Source organism: Trachurus trachurus (assembly GCF_905171665.1).
Source record: "Trachurus trachurus genome assembly, chromosome: 9".
Lineage (NCBI taxonomy): Eukaryota > Metazoa > Chordata > Actinopteri > Carangiformes > Carangidae > Trachurus > Trachurus trachurus.
In genome coordinates this window covers 14285722-14302780 of record NC_139895.1, presented here as the reverse complement: position 1 = coordinate 14302780, position 17059 = coordinate 14285722, and the positions used below count along the sequence as shown (strand labels likewise).

At 41.5% G+C, this 17059-nt stretch overlaps 1 protein-coding gene across 1 annotated transcript; it reads left to right on the top strand.

Moving 5' to 3' along the window:
- The first annotated feature begins 460 nt into the window (after window positions 1–460).
- Window positions 461–13315, top strand: LOC310990785 (E3 ubiquitin-protein ligase KCMF1-like). Its single transcript, XM_083978290.1, has 7 exons — window positions 461–721; window positions 3498–3665; window positions 6063–6202; window positions 7653–7754; window positions 9684–9864; window positions 10615–10933; window positions 11604–13315. Exons 1-7 carry the CDS (start codon window positions 706–708, stop codon window positions 11929–11931), a joined length of 1254 nt encoding a protein of 417 aa, XP_083834416.1. The 5' UTR covers window positions 461–705; the 3' UTR covers window positions 11932–13315.
- Window positions 13316–17059: the final 3744 nt, after the last annotated feature.

Here is a 17059-nt window from a genome sequence, read left to right as displayed (position 1 = left end):
GTAGCATTTAGCCTAATGAAAATACCCCAGTAAAGCACCTAAGTATCCACTGATGTCAAACGCAAACAATTAAAACCTGTTCTGGCCTATTTTAGAATAAAGCTTCTTAGAAATGTAATATCTACTTTAACAGCACCACACATGGCAGTTTACAAAAAAATAAAACATCATACAATACCCCTTTAACACTTTTTTTTAACAAGTAATCTTCATGGTGGAAGGGTTTGTTGCAGGACTGTTGTGTGAATTTAAAGCCAGCCAAGTGTTCCTAATAAAGTGACAGGTGTGCATAAAATTTACAGTCTAGGGGCAAGTGACAGTTAGATCAGATCAAACCTTTGACAACTTTTGCAGAGGTCCTGAGCTCAGTTGGGTGTGTGGGTCATGGATCCATGGTGTGGGTGGGTGGTTCACTCAGCCAACCACCAGCCGAGAGACGGACAACCACGCACCGGCAGCACCGGACCAAAAATGAGACGGCAGCGCCACCGTGTGGACGTGCGGAGCTGCGCAGCGGACAGTGACACAGCAGGAGGCGGAGGGAGGGAGGGAGAGAGGGGGGGCAGTAAGCCAGACCGGATCCTTCATGAGGGAAGAGGCCAGGGACAGCCAGCCAGCCCCGGCTTCTCTTCTCTTCACTGATATTATTATTCTGTATTGCAAAGCCCCGGAGCCCGAACAGGGGGCTGCGTTAGTGTCCGTAGGATGTCCCGTCATGAAGGTAAGAGCACACCTGAGGAAGTACGGAGCTGTGGGCAAGTCAGGATTATTTGTGGTATAAAAAAAAAAAAAAAAAAAAACGTTGACAGAGCCACCACCGGCTAGTAACGTTAGCTAACGTCAGCTATAGCCGAGAAATGTCTTGTTTTGCAGCTCATCCTAGCTACAAGCGCTGCTGCTGGCTAACGTTAGTCGGTGTTAGCAGCGAGGTTGCAGACACTTGCAAGACAGAGGCCACAACAAAACAAAAAAAAATGCCGATAGCTGATAATATAACGTAGCTTTGCAGTTAGCTGACGCGTACGTGTCAGAAAAAGAAAAATGCACCAGGAGCAGCTCAGCGTTAACGTTAGTTCACCAAAACAACGCTCATATGACATATGAGCGGAAGAAGCTAGTTAACGTCGGCTAAGTGTGCTAGCTAGCCTAGTTAGCACACTTAGCACATAAGCTAACTGGTGATAGGATATTATGCAGGTTACCGTTAACGAGCAAAGGGGGAGTGAGTGCCGATAGTAAAGGGACAGGAGAGATCTGGTGCTTGACATGTCGTTAATGTTCACAAAAAATGAAGCCAAAGCTGTGTTTAACGTTCGCAGTTGGCCTCCTCGTTGGAGCCCAGTTAGTTCCCAACACCACCAGCTAACACTTAGCAAACCGACATCCCATCCACCTCCTCGTCCTTGTGGCCAACCTTGTTGTTGTGTGTTGGGCTTGAAGTTAGTTGCCCCGTTGGTGTCAGAGGAGCAGACCGGCCCGTTAACGTTAACGTTAAACGTTTGTCAGTTGGACGTTCCAGCTAAATCAGCAACCGTTACCAAGTGGAGTTAGCATGTGAAGCTAGCAGTGAAGCTAACGGCAGCTGGTTTGTTTGTTAATTGGTTAGCCAACAAGCGAAGGTTAGGTTAGTTGGGTTAGTCAGTCAGGCCGGGGCGGCCTTTTAATATTTCCATGCCCTGTGTTGTTGTCGTCGTCAACTTTTCCGTCAGTAAGTGACTAGGTTATTTATGTCTGAGATGAAAGGCGAAGTAACGTTAGTCATCATCGTTGTTGTTACTGTCATTAACGTTTCTGCAGCAGCTCGTCTCAGCAGGATCCGCTGGCTCTGAGTGAGCCTTTACATTACAGCATGCTGCTGCTGCTGCTGCTGCTGCTAGCGATATGAATGGGGATGTGTTAGGGTCGGGAGGTAAGACAGACAAGCCCTGGTGTCATACAATACACCGAGGCTGCACGACTGTCCTAGTCAGTCAAGAAATGCCCGGACTTTTGAACAGAGGCGTCCCATGATGTGACACATAGGGTGGAAACCCTGAGCACATAATGTTATGGTGATTGCAGTGAGTGATGTAGGTGGCTTGATGAATAAGCCAAGTAGTGTGAGTGTAGTTTTAATAAAGTAAGTAAGTTTTGAGAATTGCTGGGGCAAGGAAGACACATTGCTGTAATAACCCCGTAATAAATAGACACAGTCCTACTTTGTTTTTTATTTTTCACGAGCTAGTTATTGTGAAGGCATTTTATTTTTCTTAAACAACAACAAAAAACCCTCTTAGTTTGCTCAAACATGAAAAATAAAATGAGTCGGCTGCAAGAACATCTGCATCATGCCAGTCCTTATACAATAACCACAAAAGCAAAACATGCAACCAGACCAACAATACACAAAGTATTGCCAGTATTCTGTAACAGTATACCACCACAACACAGCAAAATGCTTTTAATCATTTTCTGTCACATCCTCAATTATAATTTACCTTAGCTATGAATATGGGGATGTGTGAGGGAGGTAAGACAGTCTGGTGTCATACAATACACAGAGGCTGCACGACTGTCCTAGTCAATCAAGAAATGCCTGGAGAGAGAGGTCCCATGACACACAAGGTGGAAACATAATGTTATGAATGATGATTGTTAGGTATTGTTAGTGTAGTGTTAATGAAGTTGTAAATGAAGCAGGCTCTAGTTTATAAGTCTGTCACTTTTGAGAATTGGTGGGACTGGATGAAGAAACATTCCTGTAATAACCCATAGACACTGTCGCACTTTAAGAGCTAGTGATTGTGAAGGCCTTTTATTAATTCAGACAGGAAAAATAAAACGAGACAGCTGCAGGAACATCCGATCTGCATCATGCCTGTCCATATACAATAACAACAGAAGTGAAAAAATGGAACACAAAAAGTTTTTTTTAGTACCTATATATTCTGTAACTGTGTACACAACCACAACACAGCAAAATGCTTTTAATCACCTTCTGTCACATGCTCTACTTCAATTTACCTGGGTGTAAATGTTGTATTTGTTGCCTCCTCTTGATTGCATTACACAGTATTTTACAGGTGTTTATGTTGTTGTGTGTACCACGTGCATGTCATACCTTTGAGGAACTTTGATCTAGTGATGATTTTGAACACAAAAATGCTCAAAATAATAATAATTTAAAAAAAAAACCTAATGAATGAATTTTTGATATTTCTAAGCTTACCATTTTGTTAAAGCTATTCTCTATATTACTGCATAATTCCTGAATAAGTATGTTTTCATTATTTAGTGCTCAACAAGAACATAGTAAACATATTAATGCTCTATATAATCTACATGTTTTGGGTAGATTATTCCTCAAAAACGGACAATAAGAAAGACTGTATTTTGTTACCAGCATAACTCGTTAGATACACTCTGTTGATCAACCCAAACTAAGCTGACATAAATATTCAACATCTAACCTCTCCTTTCTCCTTTTGTCTTATCGTGCCTCATCTGTCCTCCCTCAGGCGTGAGCTGTGATGCATGTTTAAAAGGCAACTTCAGAGGCCGACGATACAAATGTTTAATTTGCTACGACTACGATCTCTGCGCATCGTGCTACGAGAGCGGTGCCACTACAACCAGACACACCACAGAGCATCCCATGCAGTGTATATTAACCCGAGTCGACTTTGGTGAGTACGGTTGATATTCACATCAGGCTAAATATAAGCAGAGTGCTTGTCATAAACTGTAAAAACACGATAAGTGTGAATTTCTGTTGTTGTTTGTCACAGTTAAGAGCTTAAATGGGCATATGTTGATCATTAGAGCACTCAGCTCAATGTATGAACATGCGCTACATCTCTACAGTTAACCACAAACCAAACACACACTATCTGCCCACACTCACATCTATAAACTGATCCTCTTTAGCACCTGGACATCACATTATTAACACCGAACTATTAAAAATAGTAGACTAGAGGATGCAGTGTGTGTACTGTATGGGTACAAAGTGCATGAGACCATTTGCATTGCATTGCAAAATGACAAAAACAAACTATGAATAGCATCACCAAGAAATGATGATGATTTTTTAAACTAGGTTTTTAAACTTGGCTCTACAGTGTTTTTTTCTCTTTAAAATGTAAGTATGCACTGCACACATGCCATTTGTGGTAATTTTTGTCAGGTCATAATTAAGATAAGCTCCTAATCCTTGCAGCCTTTGGAAAGCTCCCTGCAGTGGCTTTAATAAGCCTGCACAAGTAAAACTGTTGCAGTTTTAGGTTATCTTCTGCTGGCACTGGCTTTTGCTTTCTGACGGGAAGGCTGCTCCCGACTGGCTTAGCAGTGATTGATTTGACCCAGACAGTCTGAGGAGTGTTTGGGAGTCTGTTATTGGGCTCTGGGTTTGTTTTATTTCTAGATAAATAAGAAATATATAGTGACGTTACAAATATTACAATCCTAGTTAGACCATCTTTATTGTAAACTCAGCTACTATTAATGTTTAATCAGCTTGGCAGTAGGTGTGGTATTATCTCAGATGTATAATAAGTGTGAGGTTATGATCCTGAGTGAACCACTTTTCTTCCTTTTTAATGATTGCTTCTTGATTTTCTTTTTTTTTTCTTAATGTGCTGGTACTGTGAAATATGTTGGTGTTGATCCTCTCACATATTGCTGTTTTACAGTCTGATAGAAAAAGAACAAGCTGCTGCCAAAAACACAGCAGAAGGTGCAAGCTCTCAAATAATTCCACCGTTTTGAGGTTGTGGTTTTTGTGTATTTCAGTTTGCTGGTTCCAATAACTGAAGTAACTGTTGGTTGGTGGGTTCCAGTATTTACACACACCTCAGTTTAAAATGTCTATATTGTTTTTTGATGAAAATAATATTGAGGAAAGTTGTCAAGAGAGTCATATGCTGCACTTTTGTTTTTGAATTACGTCTGTAATTGTAGCTACACATCAGCTATAGTTATTGACAGGCTTATTATCGTGCAAAACATAATTACAAACACATTTCTTCAAATGTTTTCATATTTACAGTGACTCAGTAATGTAAAGGTTGATCTTTTTTTTTTTAAGTATATTTTTTTGGGCATTTACGCCTTTATGGATAGTACAGTTGAGACAGACAGGAAACGGGGAGGCAGAGAGAGGGGGGATGACATGCAGTAAATGACGCGGGACTCGAACCAGGGCCGACTGCAGTGAGGACTGTGCCTCTATACGTAGGGCGCCCGCTCTAACCACTACGCCACGCGACGCCCTAAAGGTTGATCATTTTTGATGAAACCACAGAGGATTATCACTAGACCGCTGTGCTCATGTTTGTGTGTTTTTATATATTTGTATGACATGAACCATTTGAGGTATCTTGATTTGTTATGTTGATTTGGCTTTTTAATGTTGAGATTTGTATTTTTGAAGAGATTTAGCAAATAAGACGGAAGCCACTCTAATATGATAATTGAATCATTTGATCATTACTACAGTACATTGTTTTTTTGAGTTTGTGTACATTGTTTTTCAGTAGCTACCAAGGTTATTATGTGTTTTGTTATTCCATGGAGTTGTTTTCTTTTTCTACTGTTTAACACTCTGCACTTTTTCAATCTCACCACTGTCATCAACCTCGTTCCCAGTTGATAAAACCTGACAGCCAAATGCTGCACTGTAATGTTGTATGAGCTCTGGTTGCAGACAGCCTGCTCACAGGTGGTTGGTTAGGAAATGGTGCATCATGAAGTGTATCCCATAATACGGCAAAACATACTGTGATAATCTAGGAAGCGTCTCTTGTTGACTGAACTTGTCTGAACTGGTTTAATAATTCATCTTTTTCATTCAGGCTTAAAAATGACTTGACGTGTAGTTCCAACCTGGTAAAATCTGACTTTTTTTTGACGAGCTGTTTTCAAGACTCTTCACATTGATGTTCATCATGTATGATTCTCTGGTAGCTTACATGAGACTTTGGTTCTGTGTAGGAGTAACACTGCAATCTCAGCAGCTGAAATGGATTCACAGATAAAACGTGTCAGACTACTTAACTCAGATTGAATGCCTCTCGGTTCTCTAGACCTGTACTACGGCGGAGAAGCGTTCTCGGTGGAGCAGCCTCAGGCCTTCACATGTCCTTACTGTGGCAGGATGGGCTACACAGAGATCTCCCTGCAGGAGCACGTGGCTGCAGAGCACACAGAGACCTCCACAGAGGTGGTAAGTCCATGCTGAGGCCACACACACACACACAAAGTACCACCTATGAAACCTTGACCAGATGTTTGCACAGAACTTAACACCTGGAAATATTTCCACGCTGACTTTCATTGCATACCCTACCTCAGGATTTCCCCAGCCTGTAGGTTTTGACAGTATGGTGGTGTCATATGTTTGCATCGTTGTCATTGTCTTGCTCCACAGTGTCACAGTCGAAGCCTCGCTCTGATATCAGTTTCCGACACCAAGAGAAAAAGTCACACCGCAAGTGATGTCAGGCAGACCGAGCGGCTCTATTTATAGATAATCTGTTATTCTTCTGACTGCAAAAAAAAATGAGTTTGAACTGCTGAGAGATACTTGAAAGAGCCTTAGTGCACTTTACATGACAGCTGACCTTCTTCTCCATTATGGCATTTATTTATTTATTATATATATTTTTTTGCTGTGATTTTCCAACCCTCTAGGCAACAACTTATTTCCCTTCATTGCAGGTCCTCCATTGTCAACTTGCAAATTGTTAACATTTGCATATCGAATTAAATGTATTTGTTTTAGAGTGGTACGTGTAAATGTGGTTAACCAGATAATTATAGGTAATGAATGTCTCTGGAATGAAACTGGAGTTCATTTTGAAAGTATCTCTATTTAGCACAGGCAGATTACTACAGTTTGACTTACAGTTTTGACTAAAAACTGTTCAACAACAAGTTATTTGGTTCAACAACATTACTCTAAGAGCACAAACGTGCAGTGTTGAATCAACCGATCGCCCAAACACACTTTGATACTAAAATAATGCAGAATAAATGAGTTATTGTTTGTGAAATGTTTTCATGCCTAGCTCTGACTCATTGTCAGTCAGAACTCACATCAGCTGGGTTGGAGCTCTGTAGGAAAGGTGTTTTCAGGAAGTGACTGATTATTCATGAGTAAGGGTGGTCAGAGTAGCCAATTAATGTTGAGAGTGAAGGACGCTGTCGGTGTCTTATCTCCCAGTACAGCAAACAGACAGAGCGCACCTTGGGGGAATCCTAATCTTAATGTAGAAATACTGTTTTGGTTTGTCATATTCTGCTGCTTTAGGGAACGATGTTGAATCGTCCTTTGAATTAAAATGAGGATGTTTGGCACATGCTTCACCTTCAAATTTAAGTCATCACTGCAAATTAACTTTGCTAATTTAGACTTTAAGGTCTGATCAAAGTCACATGACACAACAGAGGGGCTCAGGTGTTGTTCATTCTGTTTTGCAGCTGAGTATCATATCATCAAACTAACTTGCACCTCTTCATGTTTGCCCACAACATTTGAACAGCCGATATTTACCAAACTACCGTGTTTGTTCACGAGGATCTGGCATCAGCTGGCAAATATTATGCAGAATATAACGTGCAGTGAAGTGTGTTGATGATGGCATGTATGCTGTGTCTCTCCCTGTCCACTCCAGATCTGCCCCATATGTGCAGCGCTGCCAGGAGGCGACCCGAACCATGTGACCGATGACTTTGCTGCTCATCTCACACTTGAACACAGAGCACCCAGAGACTTGATATCCTTTTCAAAGAAGTAATCATACATAACCACAACCTGCCTGGATTTATGTTTCAGTCACTGGCAGATATTTCTGTGTCATCTGAGTGGAAACTATTCAGATATCGATGCTGCAGGAAATATGTGATGCAGTTTTGTCTTTGTCATCATTGAGATTGACACACACTAGCCTCTGTTCACTGACATTGACAGTTGTTGCAAGTTTGCTATTAACTTTAAAGCCTCCCATGGTACTTTTCTAAATTAATATGGTGGCTGAACATTTTCAATTAAATTGTGACATAAGTTTGGTGCAAAGAGGAGGAAAGGCAACACTTGACAGCTAAGTGAACTCATATTCACATTTGTCTTCAGGCCTGTGTGGCCTTGTTTTAATTCTCCAATGCGAGTGGTGCTTGAAAAAAGAAAGTCGTGAGAGATGGTGGTGAATTAAGTTTAATATGAAATGTGCTGGAGAGAGAGTTACTAAATAGCAGATTAAATGCAACCCAGTGCTGCTTTTAGTGTATTTTGGGGTACTCCCAAAGTGTTAAAGGTTTCTATTGGATGTTTTGACCACAAGTGACAATGTTGTTTGTAAATCTATATTGATATTGATTAATTAGTAACATATGTTGTATATGTTCAGCCATGCAGGGCCACCATTGAAGATCAATCCCTGGGTTCACATTGCTTTACATTGAAAGTGAGTTTTTCCCAGTGAGCTACACAGATTGATTTTAGATAACAGGAAAGAGAGAGCACTGGTGTTGGATGGGTGCTTGGTGTCGATGGAAAGCCTGAGCTGAAGAATTAGGATCATTATCTGGGGAGAACAAGCTGAACTGGTGCATCCCTAATGTTTTGCATTGTTTTTTAATCACCTGCCAACTTGGCATGCCACACGCACTGCAGTGAGGTGACGCATGTTTCTCCCAAATGCAGACGGCAGTCACAGTCGGGGGGGGCAACAAGAAGTAGCCATGTGTCAGTAAAAGTCTGCAAGACTGCAAACAATGTAAATAATGCAAGCTTGAATGTTTCATAAAGATGATATGAACCAGGATATTTTGAGAGACAGCAATTCAAGCAGAGGCTGGTTTTAAAAAAGGAGTGTACTTCAGAGGAATTAACCTGTACATACATGTATGTGAATGGGTTTCCGTCCTCTTAAATAGACCTTTCTTAGAACAAGAACAGAAAGGAGCACCTGTCGTGAGGGTGTGAGACAGTGAGCGTCACATTGATTTATTCATCAAACTGCGTTCCTGCTTTTGCCTTTCAGGAAACCGGCTGAAATAGTCTGTGTGAGTTGCACTCTGGGATAGACTCAGACGGCTGATGACAGCACTCTATTTATAGAGTATTTGAATATGTGCTGTGGAGAAAACAAAAGATGCAAACGTGTAGTTAAATGAGACTCAAACAGAATGGGTGCAGCGGAGAACAGGGATGTCGCTTTTTTTGTGTGTGTAATGATTTCATGATGACCAGAGAGCCACAGTGTAAACATGTTAGTGGCTGTCAAAATGTCAAAAAACTTCCAGCACACACTAGAGCATAGGATAGATTTATTATTAAAAGTTAGTAGATAGCAGAAATAGAATTATCGACTGTGATTTATCCAGCTGGCACCTAGAAGAAGCTATTAGTTGCTGTGCACAGGACTTACAAACTCTTTCTGTTAGTAGCTGCTTCAGAGAGCGTCAGTGTAGTGAGCACTAACCATGAAAACTAGAATTTGATAATAAATTTAAAGCTGGTTTCATCTTTTTAAATGCTTTACAACATCCTACAATGTATTTCTTTGGGCTTTGACAGATGGTGTGACAAAAACTTTTTTGATATTGTATCAATCCTAAGTCTCAGTAATCAAAGATGATAATGTCACTTATTGTTATTATTAGCATGAATAATTGTCGATATGTTCCTTGACGGTGAGCTTCACGATGAGTCCAGTGGGGTGCGGCACGTGAGGAGGATGTTTCACCCAGGGCGTGGGCTAGGGGGTCCGCGAGCCCGCAGGTCCAACATGCACTTCACTAGCAGCACCACAGGGGGGCTCTCCACCAGTCAGAGCTCCTCACAGAGCTCCAACTACAGCAGAGAGGCCATGGACCCCATAGCAGGTCAGTCGCACAACGTACACAACCAGAAGAAACAGGCACAGTTACACGGTGACGCCACGCTGACATGGTGTATGTATATAACACACAGGTGTACAGTCAAGAAACTGTGCAGCCTGATGTAGGTCAGACAAAAACAGACACTATTCCTGTTATTAGCACAGCCAGGAATAAAGCAATTATTTCTTGTTATTGTTAGATTCAGTATCGCACAGCTGCACCTGCAGGAGCCCCGACACACAATAACAAACCAGACAGGTGCCTCTCATTTAATAAGTTGTGTAAATATAAACATATATCCTCAGACATCCAGGGGAATGAGCTGCAGTGGTGTGGATGTTAAACAGCACATGCTACGTTTGTGTACTTAAAAGTAGTGAGAATAATGCAGCAATGTGTGGGCAGAGCTGTTGCTGTGGCAATTTCTTGTTTATCCTGTTCCCAATTTTAATCCGGTTCAGTTGCTCGGCATTTGCCATGTCAGCTCCAGCTGTGCCATAATGAGGGACCCTGTTTAGTCTGGTTCACAAAGCAGGGCAACAGGCGCTCCAGTTTCAGCCTCCCCATACCGCACATGGGTGTGTTGATGTGTTGCTACAGCGCTGTACTTTTGATTGAGGATCAAAGGCAGTTGCTATAGACGTTTGATCAGACCCCGGTTCACGGCCTCACACCTTCCTGAAACCGCTCCTTCTGATCATTTCTGACATGAAGCATCTCTTTCTCTCTCCTCCATCCTCCTGTTTCCTCCAGAGCTTCTGTCACAGTTGTCGGGGGTGCGGCGTTCAGCGGGCGGCCAGCTCAGCTCGGGTCCTTCCGCCTCTCAGCTCCAACAGCTCCAGATGCAACTCCAGTTGGAGCGTCAGCAGGCCCAGGCGGCGCGTCAGCAGCTGGAGTCGGCCCGAAACGCCACCCGGGGCGGAGGCCGGGCCAACGCAATCCTCAACACGAATTCAGCCGCAGCAAACCCCAACCCCAGCGCCAACCACAACACCAACCCCAGCCCCAACCCGGGTCCACCTGAGTCTAACACACAGCATACTGCACACAGCTCCCAGTTTCTACTCAGCAGGTGGGACCGTCACGCTCATTTGACACATCCACGCAGACGTGATTTGCTTATTTTATCATTTGGATGTTTGACCTTCACATTTTGAGCTTTGATCAGATTTATCTTTTGAAGGCTCACTTTGTGGAGTTCTTTATAAAGCACATTTCTGTTACATTCACAGTCAATATGTTGTGTGTAGTCACCACTGAAATTATTTCCTTCTTGGTAAAACATTTGCGAATTTGCCTTTTACAGTTTGAAACTTGCATCATTTACATCCATGAGCACTTGCCAGTCTTCTTGTTCTTGCCTGTCTTTGTCGATATGTGGCTGTATTTCTTGGCACATCACCGACGCCTGTCATTCAGTTGACTAATAATACAATATTACAAAGGACCGACTCATAAAAACACGCACAGCAGGTATCAACAAGCAAGATTTAGTACTAATGGACCTTTTAATACAATAGCAAATAGCTTGTCTTTCACTATCAGACTCTTGAAAAGAACAGAGTTCACAGATGTTTTAACGATGTAGATGTAACTTTAATAGGAAACATTTTAGTAGTGTTTTTTATATTTATTTTCTTCTGGCACCTAATATGTCATCTAATGGATCCTCAGCTTTAACACGCCCCTCAAACCTTTTGTCTCATCACCGTCCGATCTCTCTCTCTCTCTCTCTCCCTCAGGCTGAGCGAACCGCGGCTGTCTGAGGCCGAGCGGCAGGCGTGCGAGGCCCAGTGGGCCGACAGGAGCCTGTTTGTGACGGAGCTGCTGCTGTCCACGCTGCTGCCCGACGAGGACGCCTCGGCCTCCTCCTCCGAGGACGAGGACGACTGTCACGGCTCGTTGCGGAATTTCGCTGACTTCGAGGCCATGGGCTGTGTTGAGGTCATGACCTTGGACGTGGCACTGGAGAACCTCAACCTCAAGGAGACGACCCCGGCTACGAAGCCCACGAAAACGACGCCTAAAACAGCACCAACGAAGAAAGAGCCCCCCGCGCCGCCCCTTTGATGACATGGCCACTCCCTCCCCTTGAACCACCATTGTAACTGGCTGACTGCCGAGTCGGTCCAACTGCCAATGGATGACAAAAAAAAGAGACTGCAGTTTTTTTTTTTGGCTTTGTTTTATTTTTTTTTCTCAGTGATTGTCATTTCAGCTCTGTCGCTCCCCACTCGACCCCCATGTTTATTAAGTTGTGTACATTGAATAAAAGTAGTGAGACGAGAGAATGTGAAAGCAAGCAAGCGTGGTGGGTGCGTGAGAGAATGGAAAAAATAACTATATAAATATATTATAGAAAAATCTATATGAAAGTTGATAATCAATTCCACATAACCCGTGTTTCCTCTAGCAGACGAGCAAAGCGTAGTTAGACGTTTAAGAGACAAACACGTCACACACTCACCCAGGGAGAGGAGGCAGACTGAAACCTCTCCGGTTAAAAAACGCTGCTGTGTATTTATAGTTATTAATTAAAGAAGTGCTTGGATGGTTTACCACAACTTAAGCATGAGCTTAAATCACCATGTGCCCATTTTTAACTGCACAGTCACCAGACGGGGAGGTCTTTCTCTTTTTCTTTTTTGTTTTTTCGTTGTTGTTTTTTCTGTTCAGACACCTGAGTAACTGTAAATTAACGGTGCTGAGTGCCACATCACTGGTATCTCTGAACCATGCACACACCACACATACACACCAACACAAACACACCAACACAAATAGACTGAGGACTGCATTTGGTTACATTCATGTCCAGTCTCAACCAACCTCCCCCTCCCTCTCTCCCCCCTTATGTGACCTGTCACCTGTTTTGGGTCATGTGACCTTTGCTTTATATCGACTGTGGGCACTTTGGTTTTGAATTGCATATCCAGTGTCCATTTGTGTACACTACAGATGCTCTACATAAAAGGCGATACACAACTCGGAGGCAAGCGGAAACGAAGCGGTGTCTTCAGTGTGACCATTTTCAGGCCTTTTCTAACATGGAAGAAACACAACAACCCTGGTCTTCATACGGTTGTTTGTTATTACTTTTTGTTGTTTTTTTCCCCCCTTCACTCTCTCACTCTCTCTCTCTCTCTCTCCCTCTGTTTTATGGAAGACCAGATGATGCTACTTTCTCAAGCTTCCCGTGATTGAAATTAATCTTCTCTCCATTACTCTTGAATGCAAAGATTACTCATCATGTGACTTGAAGGAGAGAAAATCCTGTATTGCTCTTTCCATTAATTTCTCTCAGTCAAAAAAAAAAAAAGATCTTTGTATGCCTCCACTGCTACCTGAAGAAATGCAATGTATGTTTTTGGCTCAGCAAACAAGCCAAATCACAGGGTAAACCTTTCAGTTTGGAGGACAATAAAATGTTTTGGATGGAAATGAACTAACCCAACCCTGCTCTCTGGTTTGTGTTTTTACTTCCTTTCTTTTTTTCTTAATGTGTGATTAAAATGATCAAAATGTAATGGTTTAATTTCAGTCAGTCACAGTCACTAGCATGCAGCATTTTAAAAAAAACATTAAGCTAAAATCTCTGAAATCTTAGTTTGTCATTCAAAACAGATTAGAAGTTCTCATTCATTGAAGCAATTGGCATTGTTTTGGGATGTACTGTATATGTGCAAAGTGAAGTACAACTCTACAAATATGCACAAAAGTCACCTGTATATGTCTCACTGATCAAAACTGATCAAAGTCAGTGCTCCTACACATGATATACAGAGATTCTGTGTTTCTTTCCATTCACGGTGCTGTTTGAATAAAATAGACACACACAATATAAGACGCATTTAAAGTATAAAGTCGATTCTCAGTCAAACCCTTCACAGCTTATAAACCTTTTTTTCATTAGTTGAGCTTCTAATGCGTTTAATTATCAAGCTGTCACATGCAGCAACAAGAAGCTTTTTTGATTGCAGGAGATTAAGTATTATCCACAAAATATAGGTAAAACTGTAAATGGCCCCCGTGACTGTTACATGTTGAATTTGTAGCTGTTTGAGTGAATTAACAGATCGTTTAGTTTGTTTTGAAATCAGAAAATGGTAAATCACAGTTCAACTATATCATCAATAAAGGAAAAGCTGGAAATCACTTGAGAGGATGGAACAAGTCATATTTGACATTTTGACATCTAAAAAAAAATTACAGTGTAAAAATAGCAGTGTCTTTGCCATCCAAACAGACTTCAGTCTGCAGCGGCCGGTTCCTGGAGACGGACCATGTAAGGCCAAAGAATGTCAGATGTTAACAGGAAAAAGTCGACAACACTTGTAGCTTTTGGGCAAGTTCGTACATTCTTCACCTTTAGCAACAGTGTGCGAGAGAAAGTAATTGAAGAAAACCTACCTGCTTTTTTGGAGCTGAAAGCTTCAATGGATTTTTTCCTCCCCTCTGATCTCTGGCACAAATCCTTTATAAATAAAGGGTAACACGCATCATGGCAGATTTTAAAGTGGCTCTCAGTATCACACACTGACATAGTAGGTGACTCCGTGGGAAGTGGTGTTTAAGCGAAGATTTAGCAGACACTGAGCTAATTCTTTGTAGTGTGAAATGTAGTAAGAAAACGGTGACACATTTGGACTCACATAGATATAATCCTCTGGGGGAAAAAATTGTAGGCCTATTTTAAAATATTTATGAATGATGCCATTGGTGCAGACTTAAAGGAGAGACCTCAATCAAAATACTGTAGAACTAATGTAAAGCTAAAGAGCGCTATCGTGAATCCAAAGTAATACATCTTGTTCAAAAAAGATGGCAAACCTGTGATTTACAGACACATTTCATTTTAATTCTTTCAGACTTTATTGACTGAGCCTCAGGGCAGGTGGCATCTGAATGGATGGAGTTAAACTCAGGAGAAGTGGCTTTCAGAAAAGTGCATCCTTGCTCAAGGAAGTGCTTCAGATTCTGAATTGAATGTGATGAAGAAAATCTGCTTTAAATGGTTGTGAATGACACTTGAAAACAGAGGTACGGTGGCCCTGAGTGCTCAATGCACTGCAGCTTTTAGAAAACACACATCAAACATGCTGCAAAATCTCACAACACAATGGAAGTGTTTCTGGGGACACAAAATGATGTGGCACACACTTTTTGTTCATGACTTTTACTTGAAGTGACATGAAAATAGTTAGTTTGGTTTATCATAATGCATATCACATATGATTGCAAATACTGTTAGCTTATGTAGCTATTTGCAGGTGTTGCATGTGTTGTAAAATTGATTCAGTTGTTTTCTGAATTTGTGGCACGTTTGTGTCTGTGCACATGTTTTCTGGTGTTGCAGTGTAATGACCTCTCAGGGCCACCATACAGAGGGGTTGATTTTAACATTTGCCATTCGATACAAACAAAGGCAAGCTTCTCCATGTAAAAGTGAGTCTGTCCAACTGGAGCTGGGGTTAAGTGCACAGCCAGTCGGATCCCCGATGTTACCTTTAATGTTGTCAATAATGCAACTCAATGAGAAAGTAGAGATATATAGCCTAGATGTCTTTCACAAGCAATGTCTCTGTTTCTGAAACACTGCAACCCCCCCACCCTGACTGCAGGGAGGTAATGGTTTCCAGTTCTTGCTGGTTACTGGTTGAACCAACATGAAATGGAAACCATTTGTCCCACTGAATGTAAATCTCGTCAGTCACCGTGTGCGAGCTTCGAGCCAACATTTCCCAGCGTTACTGTAGAGACTTCCTAAATTAAACCCAGCTCACACAGCCGCAGAGCTGGGAACTTGAAGTGCAATCAGTGCCAAGTCGCTGAATTATTATCTCAGCTCAAACCCCCTCCTAAATAACAGCAGCCTGAGAAGATGTGGCAGATTGGTTCAGTCTTTAAAGAGATTGGTAGCTGTAGGAAACCAAATGCATGCAAAGTGGGAGGAAATGAGCAGAGACACAACCACGACATGAAATGTTCTGGGGTCTGACAAGGCTGCACATATTCATCTGCAAAACCCAAAATAAAGTTAATATCAGATGTGACTGTCACTGTGTTCCCAAGCACAACTGAAGAATATCTATACATTTAAATGAGACATGGTAGGACCCAGCTGAGACAGGATATTGGAAGCCGGCAGCAATACTGACATTGAAGGGATTGAAAATTCAGCAATGATACTGACAACCTGTAACATAAAAAGCTGCTTTATCTATGTTTATGTTGATATAAACCTACTGAAGGTAAAGCTGAGATGTGGCACTATATAATTATGTCAAAATAAACAAAACAAGTGTAACTGCTCAGATAATTGTTGCCTAGACTATATTTTATGTATTTCTTTCTTTTTTTATTATTATTTCCCATAACATGGCAGCAAAGAGCCACAGGTTGGACTCACCCATGGCTGCTGTGGACTATGCTTCCAATACACCTATTCCTATTCAGATACCTATATAGACCTGGATTCTCATTGTTCTCATTTTAAATTGAGTCCTGTATCAATTTTTTTTCAGGATCAGTATGTCTTTCTTTATAAATCACCAGCTCTTATCTCCACTTCTTTACCTCATTGCACTTAAAAAGACATGGCCGCTAGTTCCTAAGGACCCCGAGGTCTCCTATACTGCACTGAAGCGCTTTGGTGCATGATGTCCATTAGGGATGGGACTTTTTTTCCCCCATCTTAACCACTATCATTGCTGTAATGTAAGACCTGCAAATTGATTTTTATAAGGGAGTACAGTACATGAGCATTAATGGTATAAATTACAGACCCGCCCTTAAGGCTTCATAAGTAAAGCAGGCCATAGAGGCTCAAAGGAAGGGGTGTCTAATAATCAATATCTCTTTAAACCATGGATGCCGTATATTACAGTAAATTATCTTGCTGCACCAGTAGTACAGTGTTAATTTATTAGTATGTGAATAAAAAATAAAGCTGTTTCCCAACTGGATAAGTTTCTAGAGGTCCCAGCTGGCCATAAACATCACATCCTATTCAATCCACCTCTACTCATTCACCTCTTTGCAAAAGCAAAACACAACTCAGAGGAGTTCAGGTATTCTTTGTAATTTTAATTCCCATAATTTAGTTTAAATGCAGACATTTCTTTTCACTAAACTCTTAAATAAAACATTACAGTACGATATATGCAAATCAGAAGAGCTTTAAGATTTCGTAGAAGCA

Excerpts from the sequence above, each read along its gene's own strand:
- LOC310990785 (XM_083978290.1), top strand. Across the intron at positions 6,203-7,652 it reads CAGAGACCTCCACAGAGGTG|ATCTGCCCCATATGTGCAGC; the intron begins GTAAGTCCATGC and ends TGTCCACTCCAG. Across the intron at positions 7,755-9,683 it reads ACAGAGCACCCAGAGACTTG|GATGAGTCCAGTGGGGTGCG; the intron begins ATATCCTTTTCA and ends GGTGAGCTTCAC.